This window comes from Syngnathus typhle, linkage group LG3, assembly GCF_033458585.1.
Source record: "Syngnathus typhle isolate RoL2023-S1 ecotype Sweden linkage group LG3, RoL_Styp_1.0, whole genome shotgun sequence".
In the NCBI taxonomy this organism is placed as follows: domain Eukaryota; kingdom Metazoa; phylum Chordata; class Actinopteri; order Syngnathiformes; family Syngnathidae; genus Syngnathus; species Syngnathus typhle.
Window position 1 is genome coordinate 8,255,491 of NC_083740.1, and position 24,765 is coordinate 8,280,255.

Genomic DNA, 24,765 nt, shown 5'->3' on the forward strand with positions numbered 1-24,765 from the left:
GGGCCGCTCATATGCACTGCCCGTTGAGCTGGAATGATGTTGAGAACATTACATCTGCCAAGCTGCACAAAGCAGCCATACGCTTTAAACAGAGTGGAAAGATAATATAGTGAAGCTTATCCCAAGCCTTCCTGAAAATAATTAATCCAGTGTGCATGCTTTTTTTGGGAGCATATAAGCACTATATGCATCAAACCATTTTATTGTCTGCCTGAGTGGCTGTTGTGTGCGCATTTGTGTGTGTATGCAATGATCTGTTTGACCATGTACATGACCTTAATTAAAACCTCTCTAATTAGTGCGTGTGTGTGTGTGCGTGCGTGTGTCAAATGTGGCATCCTTTCTTTGCATGCTTGTGTGTCTTTGCTTCATGTGGTGTCAGGAGCACAATCAGCCTCATCCACTTAGGTGTAAGTATGTGCTGTTATTGTGTTTCAGGAGCAATTTGAGTATCATAAGAAATAAAGTAAAAAGATAAAAAAAAAAAAAAAGAAGTTGAAAACAGAGCGAAAGATGATGTACAAAGATTATCACATTTAATTCACCAGCCGATGTAAAAATGCTTTGGATAAACATCTGCATCCACCAAAATCATTTTCCGTGATGTTTAATTCACTGGTATATAGAAAATAACATGCAAAGTGTATTTAATTGATTAATAGGTAGCTAATAATGAGCTATTTTAGACTACTTTTTGGTTACAAAAACATGTTTTCAGTTTGAAACTCCTCAGTCATCTTTATGATGCTGGATGGTGTGTTCTGACATGTAGTCTAATTGCTGGTACCCAGTATTTTATTTCTTAAACCTGAAGGGAACATTTATGGAAGATACGTTTATCTATATCACTAAGCCAAAACAGAAAATCATGTAACTTTAGGGAGCAAATGGAAGAGAATCAAGAGAGTGATGAAAAGTGTGAATTTGAGTGTCTCAATCCGGCCGTGGGATCAGAAAAAAGGTCACATGGGTCACTGCTTCCACCTGGGCCTCACAGTATAAACAAAAGCAGTACTTGTCACTTTTGCTCTTGATGGAAGCATAACAAATGGTGGAGCTTATGCATTTGGTCATCTGTGTTGTGGTATGTGTATCTAGGTCGATAATTAACATTAGTGGAGCAATTATTTTAATGACACCACACCCCTCTGTGTCTTTTTGCAGGACAGTCCATTGATCATGCAGTCGGATAGAAATGTGACTATCAATGCTAGGACTGATGACGGACAACTGACTGGTCAACTCACAGTGGGTAAGGCGCGCAAACACACACACATACATACACGCGCGCACACACGCACTACGCGAAGAGTGTGCAAAAACACATAAAAGAAAATAGATCATTTCTCAAAGGACATTAAGTTATATTGCTTTGTTTTTGCTTGACTTCCTAAATGCATTTACCCCCCTCTGTTTACTAAACTAAATACTATCTGTTTCCATTAGGCTTTCTCACTGAGCCTTGAAAGCAATTTTTTTTCTTTGACCGAATCATTTTTATCAGCTCTAATTGGATTAGTGAAAGCCTATTGTTCTTCAGAAGATATAATTCTGAGCTTGTGTGGCGTGTATGACGTCTTCCTATAGAATTTAATAACTCAGGCAAGCATGCAAAGACTTTGAACAAATCTGTTATGAAAGTTGTATGCTGTAATGTGTTGAATGACAAATGTGTCTGCCCAATGTATGACTCATTTTCATTCATCCAGCTGTAGGGAGAGATCAGTGTGATATGTTCAAATGTCTCCCTTCTCGATGGGAATTTGCTAGCTCATGCCTGCACATTTGTCTGGTTGATAGATTGGTGAGAAGTAAATTAAAGTAACCAGTAGTATTAGAGTTTAATGACTTAGAAAGGTTAGCCTCATAATGTCGTACGAACAAGGTACACAGAGATGAGCTAATTAGGAGACTGCAACAACAGTAGAGTTATGATTGATGTGCCGCCATTTGTGTTGTTTATGACTATTAAGCCGTGTGCGTGTGTGAGAGTGCGTGTTTGTGTGAGTGAAAATGAGCAATGAGAAAATAACTATTCAGTTCATCGATCATTTGGCACATAAATATTTGAATCTCAGTATTTGTGGAGGCTTGAAGACAAGGCTAACTTTTATAGTGTATAGATTAGTTTTAACAAACAAATTTAAATATTTGAATCACAGTATTTGTTTTATTGAGGCTTAAAAAAAGGGCTAACTTTTATAATGTAGATTTGTTTTAATTTTATGGGACATTAAATACATATAGTGTACAGTGTATAGTGTTATTTTAAGAACGAATTATAGTACTCCCGATGTAGAAGTGTCGTTGAATTCTTCTTAGCACATTGGGCTGCTGACTAGCGGCTGTGGATTTTGCCTCCCACACCTTCCCTGCTGCGCTTATCGTTCAGTTTCAGTTTCCCAGTAAGAACAGGTTACAAGTCAGAGCATTAATAGGTCTGTCGCACACACACACAAAAAACATTAAAGAAAGTCTTAAGGGTTAGAATGAGCTGTCAGTGTGTTAGTAGTCTCAGAGCTCTTGCTTTTGTACTTTTGACACTTGCATTCGCACCTTGGGGGCCAACCCTTGGGTATCTCCAAAGATGACTATTTACTATTTTTTATATCATACCAGCAAGTTGAAACAAGCCAGAGGTGGAGTAAGTCCCATTTGTACAGTGATATTGCTCAGTTTCAAGTCTTAACTTTTACGTTTCAAGCAAGTCCTTTTTAGATTGTACTCTCTGTTCAACGTTGAGCTGAAAGCACAATAAAATATCATTTCTTAACCGCCCCAACAATTCCATCTTGAGGAGTAAAAAAAAAAAAAATGCAACAGATTCATCAAGCAAATGTGAAGCTCCACTAAAAAGAATTCGTTCACAATGCTAGTTAAGATACAGACCAACCATTTTGTTTGGAGTGCTTTAACAAGCCAGTGAGTTTATTCTGATTGAGACTGAAATGAAGATGAAACAATTACAGAAGTATCAAATCCAGACCCAGAAAGTAAAAGCCCTGGAACACTTTGACTAAGTCTACAGGTGCTTCTTCTCAACCCGCTGGAGCTCCGGGACACAAACCGTGACTGAGTTTTTACTTTCTGGACCTGGATTTGACACCTTTGAGAAATTGAGACATTTAAAATAAATTTGCGAGTGCTCGATAGTCAGGAATAATCTATAGATCTTGTGCCAATAATATTATCTATCTATCTATCATCTATCATCTATCATCTATCATCTATCATCTATCATCTATCATCTATCATCTATCATCTATCATCTATCATCTATCATCTATCATCTATCTATCTTCTATTATCTATCTATCTTCTATTATCTATCTATCATCTATTATCTATCTATCATCTATTATCTATCTATCATCTATCTATCATCTATCTATCTATCATCTATCTATCATCTATCTATCTATCTATCATCTATCTATCATCTATCTATCATCTATCTATCATCTATCCATCTATCTCCGTCCATCAAACAATTCTTATTGTTGTTTTTAATAACATGAAGATTAATGCCATCCCAAATCACATCATATTTAAAGTGCAATTCAGGTGTTGTTTTTTTTTCATTTCCCTTATCTTGTGCAATGCTACTCGAGTGTATTTATAAGTCATCTCTTTTCATAAGCTGACCAGGCACTCCCACATCCACACATGTACAGCCTTACCTTCTCTTGGACTTTGAAGGTAGGAAATCCCTGACAGCTCCCTTCCTACTGTTAAAGCTCCCCAAAGCAGCTTTCCTCACCAAGAAACCCACTTTAATGCTGATGTATGTGAGTGTGTCTGCATGCCTATCTTGGAGTAGGCAGAATCAGTCTGTAAAATTGGTTGGCGCGACAGGCTGCAGTCAATTTCGTCAGGTCGCCAGAGGATGACATGAACTGTGTTGCATGACCTACCATATTAAAATGCATTGCACATGCCTCGTGACAACTGTCTTCACACAGATACTCTGAGTTCAGACACAAAAACACACACACACACACATGATTACTTTAAACGTCTAAGTGGCTCCTTGATAAGACAGAATGGAAAAAATGTATTCTTCGGAGGATTATCTGGAAACCCCTTGGTCTTGGCCTGCCACTGCTTCTCGCTTCCTTTCTGCTGACTCGCCAACACGTTTATGTTTCTGTCCCTCACACATGGAAAAACAAAAACATATAGAGAATGGTTCCCCTTAGGAATTACCCAGCCAAAAACAGCATTTTTTCCTCTTCACAAAACCACTTACCACATTTAAGTCCATCACTCTATAGATGGATTAAGTCAAACACAAATGGAAAATAATGAACTGTACCATAACAGTAGTAAATCTTCAATATAATTATTAATTACATATAAATGAATATATATATATATATAATAATTTTATTCTATATAAAATATCTTATAAAATGACATCTGCTGACAAAGTGGGCAAACTGTTTTAAACACATAGATTACATTAGACATTCCTTTATTTGTCCCACACGGGGAAATTCCTGAGGAATTTGTGATATTTAATTTTTTTTCCCCTCAATCTTTAAACATCACCAGACCTATAGCGACCAAAGTTTAGAGTTACTACACTATGCCACCAAACCAATTAATGTACATACAGTATGTACTGTCAACACAGCTGAAGCTGTCCTGTTGGAGCTTTTATGGATTTGATGTGTTTTCCTTGTGATGAAAGAAACAGTTTACTTTCTAAGTGCCTTAACGTAAGTTAAACACACTTAACAAGTGAGCTCCCTTGAGCATGCATCTGCTGCAGAAGAGATTCCGAGTACGCTTGTTGGCCTTGGGCACTTTATCTCATTTTTTATTGCACTCACTCACTTCCTTTCATCCGACTTTCTCTTCTTTCCCTCCGTCCCTGTCAGCTCATTTATGTGAGTGAGAACCTTTCATTTTTGTGTTCTTAATAGGCAACCATAAAGATGATGTGTGGATTTTGAGTTTTTGAAGCCCGACCCTTTCACCCACCTAGGTAGTGATGTTACAGCATGAGCAGTTGAATCCTGGCCATCAAAAAGGAATAGACAAATGTATTCCTGGTCAGATCCCATTGAGTTGAGTACAGTTGGAGACTATAAAACACTGACATGAACTATCGTGGACTACTAATCACATAAGCATTACAAGTTTAAGTTCTGCTTATTCTGTGACCATTCCCCATGATGTCTCAATTTAAAACAGCTTTGCAGTTGTCGTCCATTGTCTTTAAGTTTCGAATAATATCACTGATGAACTTGCTCACCATCTCTGTTCTAGGTCATCCCAAACATTTTGATAGGCTCTAGGTTTGGATTCTCAAGTTCTTGGGGGGGAAAAAAAAGTCTTATGATGAAATTCCGGGGGACACTGATTGATTAGTCTCTTGCTTATTCATATTCTTAGCATGTGTCAAGTTGTTCGACTGTTGAGTGAAACGGTTGTAGTGCAGCATTACCGTTTTTTCCGTGTATAGTGCGCCCCCATGTATAATACGCACCCTAAAAATGGCATGCTGAGGCTGGAAAAAAGCCTGTACCCATGTATAATACGCACCCAATTTTTATGAAATTTTTTTTATGATTTTTTTTTTTTTTTTTTTTAAGTCCCAATGATCGTCACACACGCAGGGAGGCAATGGGTCCCATTTTTATAGTCTTTGGTATGGTCTTAACTAGGCTGGATGTAATTTTTTTTGTTGGCGTTGATTTCTCCGACTGCCCATAAACGCACCACCGCGCTCCGTGCGCGCACGGGAAAGAGGCGTGCGGCCGTGAAAAAGGCGGCTCTGTATGGGAGAGACGTTGAAGAGGAATAAAAACACCCTTGGAAACCAAAACTTGGTGATTTCAAGTTTCATTTCGAGGGACATTTGTCACGTCTCGGTTGTGTCTAGGTTGCCATAGTTTCTGTTCGCGTCGCCCCTCTCTTCCTGTGTCACCTCAATCGATGTAACGTGTTTTGTATTTAAGTCCTGTCTGCCCCTCGCTCACTGTCGGATCATTGCATGTGTTACTGTCATGATGTCTGTTTGCTTTCTGTTCCTGTCTTTGGTAATGTCACCCTGTCTTTTTGTTCCACGACTTTGTCGGTCAGTCCTGTTGTTGGTTTTGTTTTCTAAGAAAAAAAAAAAAAAAAATTTAAAAAAAAAAATTTAAAAAAAAAATTTTTAAAATTTTTGTGTACCCATGTATAATGCGCACCCCAGATTTTATGACAATAAATTCGTTAAATTTTGCGCACTATACTCGGAAAAAAACGGTAATAGTATTTTTATTTGACCGGAGCGGTTATTCCTCAGGTTTATTCTGCTTTTTGTGCGCTGTTATCTTGGCAAGGTTGTTAATCATAACAGCAAAATGTATGTGAGTGTCTAAGTGTTATGCCATGCCGGTCTTATTGAATTTTCATTTCCTTAAGTGCATGTACCGCTAATGAATGCCCACGTTCTGGAACTAGGAGAAATACTGGAAGGGCTTAAACATGTAGAGTGGTTAATTTTTCTTTGGCTCGACAGGCCACATGAGTTTAGTTAGGACAAGCCCGTGCAGCTCCACGTTTCATCCACAAATAATGCAGTATTACTTTGCACCTGAAAAAATGTGCAAGTTGTAAGCGGTAATGCGGGAGCACTATTGACGTGCCCTGGAGCAAAGCCCCTCAACTCATTAGGGTCCAACACTTTTGGATTTGCTTTGTTTAGATTGACTTTATGCAATGACTCCTATAGTGCATGTATACAAAGTGTGAGAATTAGATTTAATAAAATTCATCAAGACAAGTTACATAAAATGCTTATTGTCATGAAGACTAATAGACTTGTTTAAGCAAATATACTTAAGGCATTCAGTGAACGCCACCTTGGTGAGCACACCATGCTTATATAGTGCTTATAGTCCACTCAAGAGTGGACTGTGCAACATCAATATCTGGGAAAGTAAGGGGAAGTGGAGAGGAATCTAACACTTTTTTTTTTTTTGCTCCAAACAAGTGACCCTTCAACTGAATGCAAACTTGCCAGTGCCCACTTACAGCAGGACCAAAACATCTCATATGGTTGACGTGTGACTTGTTTTTTTAATTTGCAGATTATTTTTTTGTTTTTTCCCGGGAATATTTTTCTGGTCGGGGGAACTTGGTATTTTTATGGCAAGGGGATGATGGAGGGGATGAGTGGGCACCTCTGTGATCAAGGTGGCTTTCCTGATAACAGGGCGCTCGAACAGATGGGACAGTGTCGATTGTGGTGAACCAATTATTTTGCCGGCTTGCGCTGTGATGTGTGATAGTTTTGTTTTCCGTTTGCAAGTGAGAGAAATTCTACCAGAATGTCATATTGGCATTGATAACTTGTTGACCATCATTCAATTATTTTTATTGATTCTAACATTTATCTATTTGAAATATATATCCATACACAAGTACACCGTGTTGATATGTTGGTTATTTGTTACAGTATGTGACATGCATAAATAGCGGTGAATCACTAAAACTTCATTTTACAAATCTTGATATGGCCTGTTACATTTGACATAATGACATTCTAGAGACTTTTATTGCACAGAAACTATGAGCCAGTGTAATTAAATTATTCAAGCATTAAATACTGTTCAACATAAAACAAATGCACATATATGAATTAAAATTGATAAGGCGTACAGGGCTACTTCGAATACATTGCTGTCAAAGACTACAAAAGAAACATTAGTGATCCTCTGATTTGAGCTATTCAAAGAAACCTCTTCAGTGTTCAATCCACCTTGATGTACATTCAAAACAAATGAAAGCTCCTTAATATACAATCAAGAGACTTGAGATCCATCCACAGTTTTCAAAATGATTCATTTACATGAAACATGGGAGAAACAAACACGTATGACTCACCGTCAGGAGAGGAAGAACACGTGTGGCCACCCGTGGTCTGTGTTGTCCACTACGAAAAACAAAGTAACAAATGTCCATGAACGTACTTGATTACTGTTTCTTTGTTTGACACTTTGCACGACTGCAAGAAGCTACACATGATTTTCCTGCAGTTTTGTGAAGCAGTGCTCATTTTCTCATCTCACATTGTCATTCATAACGATGTGTGTGCTCCACCACACGTCAGCTCGCTATTACCAGGGTGGAAATTCACCATTTTGTGTTTGTATGAGAGTTTGCAACAAAGGCTATTCATTGCCATCTACTGCCTTGTTCTTTCCGGAGTCCGTTCTGCTGACTGCAAAAACTGCAATCGACCTTGGCGGAGGTCTATACTGTGATTCAAGGTGCATATATCATTCTGTACTTGCAAAAGTACTTTTTTTTTTTTTTTCATTTCAAATTGTGTGTATGAAAAAGAAGTATAATTCTTGATAATGAGCGTAGGTTTTTGATTTCCATCTTTTTAAGGTCTAAGTGCTCCCTCCCTTGATTGTCATTTGTACCGTTCATGGTTTTTAATCACATGTGGATCTCATCTCTTCATGCAACGCATTAATTTCCCATCGACTTTGTTACTGCCTTCTAAACTCCATTTTATCGCTATCATCATCTTTAACTTCTCACACTAATTACATTCTCTTTTATCAGGGTGGAATTACTCAGATCATTTCTCCGATGCTGTTGCTTGGAAATTAGGATTATAAAATTGCTGAAATTAAGGGACTGAAAGGCAAAAGGTTAATGGGCGCTATGTGGTAAAAGTATATTGATGGTCCCAAGGCAAAAGCTTTAATGTGCCGTTGTAGTTAAGATTTGCAGATTTGTAAGTGCAAAATAAAGAATTCAGCGAACCTAATGAATGCAATTGTGTTTTTGAAACATGAGGTTGCCGTCGCAGTTAAGCAGCTGAATGTCGGCGAAAATTGCTTTCTGATTAGTGTGCGGAGAGTGAACACTTGCAAAGCCTTGCATAAAATTCAATTGTTCCATTACACACATTCTAATTATGAATCTACATCTTTGCAAATCCCCCTCTGAGAAACAAATGGTGTACATAACAATCATGTTTCACAGCGATCTCATTTTCAGCAAGAGTGAGGTCTTTCTGCCTTTAATTGGCGGCAGAAAAAAAGATAATGCTGAAATTAGTATGATACTGTGTCACTGCCTCATCTAATCAATACATCAAACAGCCCAACTTGCCCATTTTATAAAGCCAGCCCTTGATCAAGTCAATCATTTTAATGAGCCATTTAATAATACATAGCTTGGAGCATTAATGAACTGAAATACATTTTAAGAGGCTGCCAAGGACTCGATAAAGACGTGGATGTACTGCCGTTGTTGATCCTATAGCTTTCATTCTGTTTATATTATGCAGAGGTCAATTGACTACCCTGCCTTGCTAGACGCCATACTATATTTTCATCAGTTGTCCATAAGTGTGGGAAAGGAGCTAACTGCTACAGCTACATGGAGACATCCTTCAGCTTGATAGTGAGTTGCAGACCTGACATTGCAACCTTGTTTGGACGATCGACTGTATAACGCTTGAGGCGTGACCTTGCTTATCCTCACATCGGTTGTTATATACTGTGCAGTTAGGTTCGTTTTTATTTTCAGTCTGACATGTCCTTCAACAAAAACTATAATTATTATTATTTTGAGAAAATAAAGACAAATGGTTATGGTGATTGCCTAATCATTCCTTTCTATTTGTTTGTAGATAATATTGAATCCTTTAGTGTTTTCATAGAATGTCCGTTCTGTAAAAAAAAACTAACAAATGATTTATTTATTTTTAAGAGGAACAACATGCCCACTCTCTCCACATACACCAGTGATGAAATGCCACTGACTTATACCACCAGACCTGCCTATGGAAATATACCGTATTTTATAGTTATGTGAAAAAGTCGAGAGCCACCTCATCATTTTAAAGATGCAATCTTTAGCTCGGTATTAAGGCTTCCCTTTGTTCAATATCAATCAAGCTAAAGGACAAAGGGGAAAGGGAGACATCTTTTTTTTCTTCTTCATTTTTTTTTTTTATGAGCTTGGAATGTGTCAGAGAATGAATATTTTATTGACTGCCATAAAGTTACAGCATAGTGTACTGACTCTTTTTTTCAAGATTCATCTTTACACTTAATCCGCATGACAGTCAAAGGAGGTTGTTGGAAAACGGTGTTCAATTTCTCTTTGTTTCTATCAGACATGATCCAAATATACTACCAATGATCAGACCTCTTTAGTGGCCATATTCAGAGTATTTAACTTATTATTTCACTTAGATTCTTAGTTACCTTTTTTATAACATGTGTGCATTGTCTGTTTGATGGTAAATAAAATATTTCAGGTTCACATTTCTTATGCTCTTATGAACCTTGGAATAATATTGCACAAAGCAAACAGCAAAAAAATAAAAATGTGAAAGTGCAATCAACCTCCACGGAGGCAATATGTCAGATATTAAAATGATTTATCAGAATTAATGAAGTACATGTAAGCTGTCATTATCTATTATTGCAAGACCTCAGTAAGTCGTGCGGAAATACTAAATGAATCCTGCTGTTTATAGCAATTTCCCTTCATTACATTTGTGCTGGCTCTGTTGAATAACTGCCCACATGTGGTAGGTAGTTTGAATAAATTTGTAGGTTATGCAATATTTTTACTGTACAAACCTCCTCCAAAACAAAGCAACCTCTTGACAGATATGACACTTAATTACTTTACAACTGAACTTACTGTATGTCACATCCAGAACACACCAGACTGCACAGCACCCTAAATTTCCATACATTTTTTATATTCTTTTCAGACAAAAGAAGCTTATTGATATTGACTGTTTTTGCAAATGCAGAAATTACAGATTCTAAAACAAGACACCAAAAAAAAAACAGCACGATTGGTGCAGTAAAACTACATCTCGTTGTTGGCTGTTGGTTTAACAACACAAATAAGAATAGCAAAGCAAAACCAAATGTTATGTGTCGTATACGTATTAAGTACCTTGATTATGCTGTGAGCACTAGATTGTTAAAAAAAACAAATCATATTGTATCATTGCAGACTCAAGTTCAGATTGACAAATGAAGCCGGTAACAGCACTAATTTGTCTTCCCCTCTCAGGTTTTTTGTTGATTTACTGAACATTATGAGCATTTTAAATAACACCACCACCACACACACACACGCACGCACACACGCACACATCCACACACTCTGCAATTGGTCAAAATCTGAATGTTTCTTTCCTAAGGCTTGTTGAAGAAACACTCAGAAAGATTAAAGGTCTGGCCCTGCTTTTTGACAAGTAAAAAATGTTCCATTAAAGCGGTGGTGCTGGTGGTGACCCTATGGTTTCATGTTGTTGCCTCATAGATGTGGCAAAATAATGCAATTGGTTTTGCCTTTCATCACTCCAATTTCAGACATCCACTCGGTGGCTGGCCTCACTTATCTTGAATAGTTAGGAGTTGTGTTTGCTCACACCACTAGAGAACGTTTTCTTTAGTTGTTGTTATTGGGAGGAGGTGAAATAAAAACAAACTCAGCATCTCTGTTAAACCATTAAATTGTTACACTTTTTGCTTTATGAAATACGATTTATTTTATGCTTCAAAAGTCCTGCTAGGCATTGATATCCTTTTTACTTTGACAGTTAAAAAACAAAAACTTTTGATTCAAGTGTATTTTTACTGGAATTTAAGCAGTAATGTTTTGAAACACTGCACATAAACCATTTTACATAGTTTTGTAAAAACATTTCATCCACAAAGAAAATACCAGGTCAGTCTTTTACCAAATGCAGTATGTATGAATATATAAAGCTCTCTCACATAATCGATAAAATAATCCTCTTAAACTTGTCATAAGCAGATGATTCCGAAATATTCTAAACTGTATGCAGCATTGCTGCCTAGTGTGAACAACTCGCATAACTGCAATCTGCCTTTGTCAGTACAAAACACAAATCATCGCTGCACGTCATATGCAAGCCGCCATGCTCATCACACCACTAATTCTTACCTTGCAAATACAGCCAGTAGGGTCACTGAATATTCATGAAATGTAATACTTTTGACAGCAACGAAAATGGCAAGCATATCATCTCGACTTACTCTATAAATGATTAAATGAATCCACAGATAAAATCAGACACATTTGAATAAGTCATCAGGATGGTTAGTTTTCAAATCCACTCGTACCTTAAAGCATTTTCACAAGATAATGAGTGTGATCTGTTTGACTCTTCAAGGTGTTTTCACTGCTATTTATGACTTGATGTAGTGTAAATATTCACAACAGATCCGTCCCCAGGCCGCAGTTTTAGGGTGGCATTTGTAATGCATGGAAAAAAGGCCAATTATTATTTTTACTTCAAAACAACTGTGTGTGTGGCTCAGTGCAGCCTCTACAGATTATTTGAGAGAATGACTAGTTTAATAATCATGTCTGATTTGAAAACAGGACCTCTAACAATTTTAGAAAAAATCCATAATAATTCCAAATAATGGCAGATTATTCTTATTTTTACACTAAATCTGTCACTGTTTTTAATATATATAGTTTTAAAAACACTCCAGAACAAGCCACTTCACCAGTCAATTAGTAAGTAACTCCACTATTGACTCACTAGTTTAAAGTCATTTCATTGAGTTTTGTTTGCCGCCAACTCTTCAAATTTAGCGGGAATGCAGCAGCCACAGATTTGAATAGAAGATGCTATAAACCAGTGACAGGCAGCTGAAGTTTAATAAACACGCTTAGTGTTGCGTTCAACATGGTGAAAGCTATTTGGCTCTTTATTTACTTGAGTGGCACGCAATGGCAGAAGCAATTATTAAGAAATCAAGGAAAACGTAAAATGATCGCATAATGAAGCACTGTAAAGACAATTTTAATTGGAGTTGATTAGTGCCTGTTTGGTAGGATAGCTTTTGTGTTTATTTGCATGATTAACACTTCAGACAGTTATTTGTGTTTTGAATTCTTGAATCGTCTGAAGTTTTTCTCACATAATATGTCTTTATGGCTACAAACACAAATTTAACGCCTGGAATTAAAAATCCAGCATAGCCAAGCTGTATAATTTTATTATGGCCTTAATGCTTTAATGTACACTAGTAAAAGAAAAGTTACTTGGCGACCATTTTAATGCCCCCTTTAATTTAATTACAAAATCGAAATTGGTCAACAGAATTATTCAGATACTGTGCATCATAAATTTAAATTGGACTATTCTTTCAGTGATTAAATTCTTTAGTCCATCTATTAGTGTAGCTGAGGGAAGTAAAAAAAAATGACTAGTCACACTTTGATTTGCTTATAATTCAGAGTTGACATTAGGTGACTACAAGATGAGCAAACATCAATTGTGCTTCAGTGTCCCCCCCCCCCCCCCCCACACACACAGACACCATTTTGTTTATGTCTACTCTTTGCTCCCATCATAAGTGTGAACACGTATCAACTCATCACCACAAACCAGCAGCATTGTTTTTCCTCCACATAGATGTGTCGCAGTGGTGGCACCAAGGCAAATCCCCTCAAGCTGTATGTTGAAATCCGAGCACTGGCATGAGTGTGAACGGCTGTTTAGTCGTCTATCGGTGCCCTGTGATTGGCTAATAACCAGTTCAATGTGTGTCCTGCCTCTCGTCCAAAGTCAGCTGGGATAGGCTTGAAAGATATTATTTCTATTCCGATTATTTTTTGTTTCTTTTTAAACATCAGCAAATTAGAGGCCGCAGAAAAAATTGCTTTGGTACTGAGGATGGAGAGGATGTGTCCCCATTGTGTATTGTTTGCAAACTTTCACCCCATTCATCTCCAAGCATAATATATTTATCCATTTTCCACTCTCGTGGATTTCTTAGCTTTTCTTAAAATCTTTTATCCACCCTCAAGAAATAAGTGATGTGAATAAAACACCCTTGAAAATGTGCTGACCCATTCCAATGCAAGGAAAGCCGCTCTGGAAGCTATATTATGTGACAGAGCTGAGCAGTGAAACACTACTCGCTGGATGTCTGAGACAGCACATCTCCAATTTGAAGCAGCCTCTCTTTCTCCATCTAACTTGAAAGTCGTGCCAGCGCAAGTCTAGTCGAGCAAAAACAAAAAGCAAGTGTCTATGTGTGTGGTGGGTGGGTGTGATATCCATAGCACACTCTCAACCATAGATCGAATGCAATACTCCAACATTTACAGATTATTTGAGAGAAACACCATCATATCAATCATGTCTGGCTTCAGAGACCTCTCACAATCTTGCTCAACGCACAAAAACCGAAGTGGTGGAAAATAATATTCTGGCATCAATCAAACAAGATCAGACCATTTTTTTCTTTAAATCTTTCATATCTAAGTGATAAAAAACTCAACACAATTATTTCCAACCCGAAAAATCGCTACGATGATGAAATGAAATAAGATCTTGAGTATTTTTTTTCTTTCTACATGTTTAATGATGGTTAGCTTTTAGAGATGTGCGCCTTAAGTGTGGGGGGGCAGAAGTAACTTGGCTCGTAGGGATGGGTGAGTGAGTGCCAAAAGCAAGTGCAATCTGTTATGATGTATGAACACACCATTTAGCACCATTCCGTAAAATATTAGTAAAATATTACAATTTTAGCAGATGTGCTATAAACCCGCCAATAGCACACAAGGCATGAGCATCTGAACCTTTTTTTTTAGCACATTGCAGTTCAGAATTCACATTTTTCTAGGGTCATTTAAGCTAACCCTTTACGCTATGTGGTTCTCTTGGACACTTTACATGAAACCATCCACATGGTACATTATTTACGCTTTGAAAGTTCCTGTGCTCCAAATCTTTGACTCAGATCCCATTTTCCTTTCTGCCTGATCAGGCTCAGAGATGGTGGAGGTCCAGTGTCAGAGGTTTGAGGTGAAGACTCCTGATGGAGAGAGAGTTCTGTTCTCTGCAGATGAAGAGGAGATCAGCATCGGCACTGAGAAACTCAGAGTGACAGGTGCTTTTATCCATTCAAGCTGGAATTGTTCTTCTTGGCATTGTTCTTTTTATTATTGGGTCAAAAAATACTCACCATGCACACATATCAATCTTTTCAAATACAAATTATACTTTCACCCATATTGTAATTTTGGAAAATGGAGTCGGTGTCTTACGCAGAAAGAAGGAAATTATTTTTCTTTTCTTTTAACCACAATATGTCTCTTGTATTGTTTCATAGGGTCAGAAGGAGTTGTGTTTAGCCATTCCGTACAGACGTCACACGTGAGGGCAGAGCCATTCCAGGATTTAAAGTAAGTGCTCTGCTATGAATAAGGAACATAGATAATATACGGGTCACTCTCCTGCAGCTCTCCAATGTATACCTCATCTTCTGAAATTGATTTTTAACTTGCACAACCCCATTGGAACATGTTCCATGTTCCTGACAATGAGCAAACAAATGCATTTCAGAGGAAATATAAAATATTCAATATTCAAAAAATATGTAGGGACAAAAAGAGGTGTAGAAGGACTAATGTTCTTTTTTTTAAAACAAGCTAAAAAGGTGAGCGCAAAGAATGGGAGAGGGAAGCTACGATGAACATTGCTCCACTATGTTAAACATTGGGAGGAGGACTTGTTACATTTATCACTTTGTTATTGTTATGTCAATTGATATTTACATAGTACAAAATACAAACTAAATTCTACCACCACTCCCGCATTTAAGCTACTATAGGACACAAACTCAAGTAAAAGGTTCTCTTTATTTCCATCCTTCCTCTGCGTGACTTTTAGCTGCTTTTAACTGTGTTGACTGCCAATCACAGTGACCAGGGAGCTGGAGGCAGCTCAGATCACTTTGTCACTTGAAACGTTAAATGAGTTCTCCCAAGGATAGCAGCTGTGATGGACGTTTCAGACACTTAAAAGTGAAGCGCAGAGTGCTTGAGCTTAGTTGCTGCTCGTGGCAACCAAATGCTCTTTTCCAAATAGCCCACTATCACAAGATTGTCACAGTTTCTGCTGTGATGATAACCACTGTAATTTGTTTTCGTAATATTCCGCTTCCTCAAAAGTATATGGGGAGGGAGACTAAAGTGCATTATGTGTGATGGTTTGAGATCTTCAAAAGAAATCATCTTAATATGGACTGATAAAGTATTGAAAATGTAAAAAAAATAAAAATTAATGAGAAATTGTTTTGTTGCTACCCTGCGCCAAATCCATCTCCATTTTATAGATGGATAAAAAAATGCTTGTGTTTTATATTAAGGACATCAACAATTGTGGCTCATCATTATAGTAAACAAGTATCCTGTGAAAAGCCATAACAAATGTCCACCCCTTAGCAGGATTTCCTTCAGGTAAACAACTTAGTTACAAATATGATCTATTCTGAAGCAGGGATGCAATTTACGGTATTCACTGAGCAGCAATGAAATACGAATCTTCTCATTTCCATATAACACAGACAGTCAAATTGTTATTCAACTAAGCCGAGAAGCTTTACTCTTAGATGTCTCATTGATTAAAAAGCTCAGACTTGATTGTCTGCTGAATTCATCAACTATGGTTTGCACCACAAACTAAGGATCATTTTCTTCCAGCTTGTTGGTTTTGAAGGCCGGTATCTCAGAGGAGCACAAACAAGCATAAATAAAGCAGTCATCACTTTGCTAAAGCAATGATCATATTGAAATCATTAAGTGACACCAGAGTTTTCATTGGAAAGGAAAAGCCCTGGGTCTCGAGAGTACGGACATTAAATAAGCAACTGCATGGGATGGGGAAAGCAATACTTTGCCCGAGCGAGGAGAGTGAAATCAATAGCTGAGTAGTCTCACGCCACTGCATCGCTATGCTCGGAGACATGCGAGACAGGTCTGTGACTATCTAATGCTTGGATCCACATCAGAGAGAAGCAAGCTGTTGCTGAGTCAGTTTCTCCCCAGCGCGATCCACACTTCCATCCTCATTCTCGTCCTGCTGCTTCTTCTCCTCCTCCTCCTCTCATTTAAACCCTTGATGGCATCTGAGAAGGCCCTTGAGGGAGATGTAACTCTTCTGTAGGCAAAGCCGCTGATTTGAGTTAGCTCTTTGCCATTTTGCCCTTATCCCCAAGACTGTAACCTTCCATTTGCAGTTCTTCTATTTTAAATATGTCGTGTTTCTCAAGGGCATCGGAGAGCATTCAGTCTGTCAACACGAGAAAATACTGTAGCGGGACTCAAATTCAACAGAGCTAACATACTTCTAAAGAAAAAAAAAAGTTTAAAAGTATCAAAGTGCAGCTTCGTGTTTGTTGACTAAAAACATTCCGTGCTCACTTTCAAATTGAGGCTTTCAGATGACATAGTATTGCTCATTGTGTTCTTTCGTTGCTGTTAGGGATTATTTACAAAGTCATTTTGAACATGATTTAGTTATGATTTGGCGCAGCTCACATTTTCCAACATCACACTGAAACAAATTGATCGTCGTATTCTTGCAGATGCCCATAGTTGAGGCCGTTCATTAAAAATCTGATGGTAGTGAAAAAACACATTTAGTTGATTAATCCAGTCTTATTCAAGTTTATAAAGCAGTGTTTCATCTTGATAGAAATCTCAAGTCAGCCAGCTCCTTTTAAGATCAGCTAAACATCTGTAAGTTTATCAACAAATTTATCCTTTGAGGTATTTGATGCAAAATGCTGAATTGAAAAAAGAAAAAGATATTGCATAAGGTTATACTTCATTCATTTTTTGAGGTTCCAGTGTATAGCATGAACTAATGCCATGTAAATTGTCATGCTCACTCCCTCTTTTTTTATTTCCATTCAGACTATGCTCATGGGAAATCTTAGATGACCGCACAATATATATATTTTTTCATTTTTAATCAAGTGATCTGTGCTAACATGAACCAGGAGAGAGTTGATACAAAATGTATGCAATTTTCCCACATGGAAACATAAGAAATGGACTACATATTCTTAGTTCATAAACTAAATAGCTCTTTCTTTTTCTCATGTGATTTATCCGGAATAAGTATACAGTCCTTGGTGAAGAGCATTTGCATGGGTAGACAAAACCCTTGGGGCCTTTTTTCTATATTCTGAGTTACTGTCTTTTTGATATGTCTCTTGAACCTAGCAAGTGATCTTGTTTTATCCCTCAGCCTTTTCATTCATAGTCCTGGAGTGGTGCTGGCGGATGCGTAATTACTGCTAATTACTGTCACCGAGCGTCCCACTTGTGATGCATTAACTTATTAAGTGTTGAGCCTTCAGCGAGGCTCGACGTCCTTCGCAAATGGCAAGAGATACTGTTAAAAGCAAATTGAAGACACCTAGCACTGACCTCATTTTTGCCCTCCATCTATCTCTCCATCCCACATAGGTAGTAGGTCCCTGAGACCTCCGCATTACAAAATGAATATTCTTCTTTGATGTTTGAAGTTGTTTTCCTGCGGTAGGTCTCTTAAGGACAGAAGCGATTTGACTTAATGGCCCTGCGTCCTGGCGGCCTATTTTCAAACCGGCCCAATTAAGAAATGTATCGTTTCAAAAGAGGGAGTAGGGAGATGAGTCATCACTGAAACTCAGTCTACCTCCACTCTCTCAACCTCTGGATTGAAAAACAACAAAAGCTTATTTCAAGGTTGGAAGATATATTCAATTAATAAACATTTTATAGCTTCGAACAGTGGGAACTCGTGAGATGAGTAGCGTATAATGAGATTCTCGGCAAGTGACTTGGAACATTCAAATGGGCCAAACTCATAGGTCTAACAAATTATGTGTCTAAAATGTGTCTGAGCCCTCGCCTTTCTTTTATTTAAATAGTAGGATCTGAGGGAAAGTATTTTCCACATGATTGTTGAAGCGTTAATTTAAGCAGGTTTTTCAATGAAGAACTTGATGAAGGAATGTAGTGTGGGGTGGCAAAGAGCGCCACCTAATTAGCTCTTAAAAACTCAGTGAATAAGGCTGCCCCTGGCTGTTTTGTTTTTTTTTTTTATTAAAAAGTGAGGTTCATGTCAAAGTAATTGGATATCATTAAATTTTACAATGCGCCACTTTCTCTTTGAACTCTGTCTTTGGGGAAATATTCTCAAGAGTTGTGTCTAAGGAAATATGCTGTTATATGAAAATAAAAATGTTATTTTTATGGTTGTAGTGTAGGTTAATAGTGTTTATACATATTTATATACATATATATTTATATATATTTTACACAACTCCCAACTTCAGTGGTATTATTTGAAACTACCTTAAAGGGGCCTATTTTCATTCCCAGCGGGTTGTGGCAGTGTAATGTTCTCATGGGTGGAGTTTTCATTTCATTTCATCTCTAGCGTGTGGACATCCAATCATGGCAAATTACAAATGACATAAAAACTCAATTTTAAGCATATACATGGATTGGTAATTATTACCTCAGTCCAAATGTCATCCATCATTATATATCAGGCGGCCTCTTTTTTTTTTTTTTCCCCCTACATCACATAACTCTCATATTGTACAGGCCCTATGGTGATGTGCAATGTAAGTTGATCATTTTGTGAAAACGGAAAACACGTATTCATGTCTTCACTCCACTCCAAGGCTTACTCATTGCTACCATTTTCATGGATGCATCACAGGATCTAATTTATTGTCACATTCTTTCTACTTCCCTTCACTTTTGTTGCAGTTGATTAACAAGAGTTCAGCTGCAAACTGTTTTACCAATAAATGAATATGTGAACTAAATGAACCACGGTTAGATTGCTTGAACCTGCAGAGGAGTGTGGCTAGTCTTTCACTACTGATTAAATTATCAGCTTGGTGCCCCATCAGAGGCAAAAGCATGAAATTGCCTTTTTTGTTTTGTTTTCTCGCAGTTATTCATTTCACATTTAGAAAACATTTTCAAAGTTGAGGTTTGTTGTGTAAAAGGAGACAAAACACCACTCTGTCAGCATATTATAAAAATAATCTGTGGCCGCAGATTAAGACATGCGCTTAACACATTACCAGTTACAATAAATGTAATGCAATTATTCAAGTGGATGGCTTTCACTTTCATTATTACCTCTGCCTCTTTCAAGGCAGACACACAAATACACGTTTTCTCCGTAATGTCCGCAAGTCACTTCACTAACTGAAAAAGGGATTGTATAACCTTTTAAAACAGCTAGAGGTTTTTTCTTCTCTCTTTTTTTGTATACCTGAAAGATTCATGGGGCAGCGCATCAACCTTTTCTTCTTGCAGGTGACGAGAGCAAATCATGAGGCTTTTGGAATGCCGTATTTCTACATTTGGTTTTGATCTATCTGAAGATGGATCCTTCAAATTCCTGGCCTTTCTAGCTCTCATTCAGAGCTTTTTTGAAAAGATTGAATATGTTTTACATCCTTTGTGGATGTGGCAGAGGCACTGAGGCAGATGACAGTGCATTTAGCATGAAAAGGTTATAAGGTTTGTGTCCCAAATGGTAAGGTGGTGAGGCCTTCAATGGATCTGAAGACGAAAGGGCAAAAAGGATGTTACCCAAGTCTCGCACTTAAAAGTATTTTTTGGAACATTTCTGAACAATACTGTAAGCTCTCTCGCACAACATTCCACTGCTGTTAGAGCCACTCACAACCTATGAGTTGCATAGCAACTTAGCAGGATGAAATGAGTTTAGGGGTTCAGATTTAGTGCTGAAGTCTGCTGTGCATCAAACAAGGGCTGGCAGTTATCTGAAACTGGAAACAGACAGGAAGTATTACAATCAAGAGCTCCAAAAGTTTCTCAAGAATCGCTGGACAAAACTTACTCTATATCGAGTGAAGATGTTCTGACGGCATGGTGGAGACTAAAGCCAGCTTTGAAAGCTGCCAAGTGGCTCCAGCACACCTGTGTCAAAACACACAAAGAGGTAGGCTGAGCAGACTGCAGACTGAACAAATGTCCAGTTTTGCTTGGGTTTATCAGTAAAATATGGATTCTTTGTGTATCCTACGTTCTGGTATGTCTCGTCCTATTAAATTTAAACCCAATAAGTGTAGAGTCCTTTTGTTTATATTTCCTTTGCTGAATATAAGCAATGGTAAAATGTTTCACGTACGCACAGTAGTCAGTCTGAAACCTGCTGGAATTCTTTCTGTTGCTCTTCTTCTCTTATGACTGCCCCTTCAGGAGAGCTGCTGCAGACTTTGCAGTGGATTTGCTGAGTCTGATTACTTTGGGCGCTGTACTGCTCCATCCACTTCAATGTTACATAGAAACACACCACAATGAATACAAAAGAGATTCATCTTATATTCAAGAACGATAATGCGGCTTTTGGGTGTCAAGCACAGTAATCATTGCCAACCACGAGGGTGCTTTAAGTGTTTCCGTTTCTGGGAGACCCTGTACATCTCAAAAGCCTTTAGGATAAGCAGTTATCCATAAAAGTATGGATGACGACTGACTGTACCAAGATCCAATATAAACAATCGCTGCCTTGGCCAGTATTGTTCAGACATATTTTAGATGGTGAAGATCATGATTCACGGAGAGGAATTGTTTTCATGAATATCTCATTCCAATTCATAAACAGAAATATCAGACTCATCTTTTTTTGCTTTGTGCATTTAAAAGTAGCACGTCCACACCATAAGTTCACATGCTGCCTTAATAGTGTACATTAATGAACTGAGACCTTGATCACTGAGAGCCATTAAAAAGCAATAAAATGCCATTAGGAGGAACCTTTTTTATACATTCACCGGTCACAACATAATGGACACCTGCATTAGCTCTATTCCAAATGGTGCCATTACTTTTCCTCAAAATGGTGCAGTCCAGTTGTACACTACTAGCAAGCACTTTAACAAACACCATACTAATGTTATATTCTCTGATAACGACAATCAAAATTAAGCGTTTTATTGAAACAACTCGTCTCTCTTCTGGTCAACGTCCACAGTGAGCTGTCCACACAATCAGACTCACACATATACTTATTCTTAAGGTTTTCAATTTATTTCTTCTTTTTTTTCTCCAATGCGCTGCGTTTTTTTTTTTTGTTTTTTTTTTTTATATACAAAAGTAGCTCAAGGATATATTTAAACCTGTCATACTGCAAACCAATACTTTTTTTCTTTGTTGATCAAAAGACCTATGCATCAAAGTAGTCTGAATACTTTACTGGTGGGAATGAAGCACTAACAAAATGGAGATTTGTTAATTTTCATAACATGCCCAATCTAACGCTGAGCATGATAATGTGTAGGTATTTAAAGGAACGGGAGGCGAGGGTGTCAAGGTGACACCTTAGGGATGAGACGCTTGATAGTTCGGCCGTAAAAATGCATATGCTCATCAGAGCCTCTCTATGGCTTAGTTATCAAATCAGCTATCATCTACACCTTCTTTGTCCATGAATGCATGAGTACAGGATGAAAACCAAATGCAATTGTTTGATACTCAAAATTGCTCTTCCCTGTGTGTGCCTGCTGGTACGTTTCTTCTCTGAGCCTATAGCTGTTGAAGAAGAAAATTAAGTTGGGGTTATAACCCCCTCTCAATACATCACAGTAGATACATTTTCCTGAACTCTGCTTGATCTATAATTAGTTTTGATGACGCCACCATTTTCCTACAGAGAACTATAGAAATAGAAACCATTTGTTCTCAATCAAACTGTTGCCATGACAATGTTTTAAGTCATGCGAGTGTGAATGATAGTGTGGTTACTAGCTTTAATTGGTAGTCCACAGGTACTCTCTTCTCTGTTAACATATAAGATTTGATCCGTGTGTATTTTTGTTTCTCTTCTTCATAACCCGACTGCTTTTTCCCCTATTATCTTTCACCGATCAATAAGTCAAACTCAATGTGGAGTGCTTACTTCCAAAACTTTTTATAACACTCTGAAGCGCCCCGCTGCACAGCAGCTGAACCGTGGCCCGCCAATAAACCTTCTCATGACTCATCTACGCCTCCACTGCTCTCACCTGCTTCCAAACTAAATAAATTGAATTCATTTTACTCCATATTTGTGTTGACGTAGAAGGCTGAATAAAGGCTGTATTCATTTAATTATAATACATTTACCTTTTTTTAGGGGGGGGGAGGTCAGTAAGTCAGTTTTTGTTTTCATAGTTTAGCCGGTCCTGTATTTGAATTATTTTATCTATCCGCCTAAAGGCAGTACAAGTAGTTATGCATTACTGCCGGTGGCAACCTCTTTACAGCATGATAGAAGAAAAAAAAAAAAGTGGCGGCATTGCACCAACTGTACTTGCCACCTGCCAAAAGACAGTATAAGAACAAATGAAAGCTGAAGAAGAGTCGTCATGGCAACATTCCACCAACACAATATGCTGATAGGCTAGTGGAATGGAGTTTTATGTAGAAACGCTGTGTGGATGGCTTACATGGCAACGCCTCAGGGCAAAAACTTCATGTCGACAAACTTTTGCGGTCAATTTATTTGATTCGCTAAACTTTTTTTTTTGCCACCTCTGGAACCACTATTATGTCAAAGACAGCCTCCATTGTGTTGTACCGTGACTACCGAACTTGCTCAGAAGTCTCGTTCGTCTTCCTCTGGGTTCAACACCGGTTCAAACATATCTGTGATGTTTTTCTTCTGATTCGCACTCGGTAGTCATCATATAACGCAAAGACATGCTGCGCACACACCTCGCCGCAGAACAGCGCATGGTGAGCACTGGCTCATTTGCATGAGACAGAAATGCCTACAAGAACCCAATGCTCTTTCAGACACCGCACGATATAATTTTGTATTCTTCTGGGATTTTTAACAAAGGACGGACGGGTCAGACATTTTATTAAGACATCTGTTTTGATTTGTGGAACATTTACCTCCTTTGTCCCTCTTTAAAGTTATTTTTAGGTCCTTTCAATGAGCAGTTTTCTATTGACTGCATTATGCTCCTTTTTGTTTGACTTCGGGGATGTCTCCTTGTCTCGTGAGCTACGGCCTCTTCTGCGTTTTTCTTCTTGTGCCAGGCAATTGCTTTTGAGCCTTCCCTTGTGTTTTGCCGCTCATCTCACCAGTCTTATTAACTTGAGTATATGTGTCTACAGTTGTCATAGTTCGTATGCTTGTTTCATTTTTACTGTGCATTTTTTCATTCTTGCCCACACTTGTTGCTGCACGCCCACCGTGTCAGAAGTTGTGCATCACACGATTATGATTATACAACTCATAGTTATGTCAGATTATTGATGTTGGCAAGAGGAACGAAACATTAAGTGTTTTCCACCAACTAATCAAAAGAAGAATGCTTTCATAATAATAACCTCTCAAACCTGATGACCAAGAAAGACCCATTTCCATTTTTTGTTTTGTACTTGCGTTGGAAAACAAAATGAAAACCTCTCCTAGGGAATCTTCTTGCTTCTCTGCTTATGGTGCAAATTGTCCAGATAAAGCAGAAACCCTACCTTTCCGACTGAGCCTGAGGATAAACAATTTGTCGACTCCGGGGACCTTAACTATTGATGAACATTAGGATGATAATGCCAGCAATCCCCCTTATGGCCACGGATTGGACACAATGCATTAGGTTAATCTGCTTGTTGCCTTGTTTTATTTCCCTCCTCAATCACTGAGTAGAGTTTAAGGAACCAGAGAAAGTGTCTCAGAGCAAAATGTATCTCGACAAGTGTCCCAGTAGCAAAGCGTTTTTCCGATTTGATTTTATTGTGAATGTGCTGTTTAATTTATTGTACTCCCCCGTCATCAATTGTAATTCCCTCTGCTTTGCCAAAAAGACCTTTTATTCAATTTCATTTGCCAGCTTACCCTTGAGCGAAACAGCAGCACTTATCTAATGCCACTACGCCGTTTAATCTTCCCATATTGTTTTCAACTTTGTGTCAAGC

General features: G+C 38.0%; 1 protein-coding gene across 7 annotated transcripts in view; it reads left to right on the forward strand.

Moving 5' to 3' along the window:
• The window catches only part of LOC133151956 (zeta-sarcoglycan), a 159,523-nt gene that overhangs the window by 126,419 nt on the left and 8,339 nt on the right, over positions 1-24,765 (forward strand). For all 7 annotated transcript variants that reach the window (XM_061275404.1, XM_061275402.1, XM_061275403.1 and 4 more), the window contains 3 exons: positions 1,165-1,252; positions 14,802-14,924; positions 15,147-15,219. In XM_061275404.1, the coding sequence (XP_061131388.1) occupies positions 1,165-1,252; positions 14,802-14,924; positions 15,147-15,219 (284 nt within the window). The remainder of the gene's footprint in view (positions 1-1,164; positions 1,253-14,801; positions 14,925-15,146; positions 15,220-24,765) is intronic.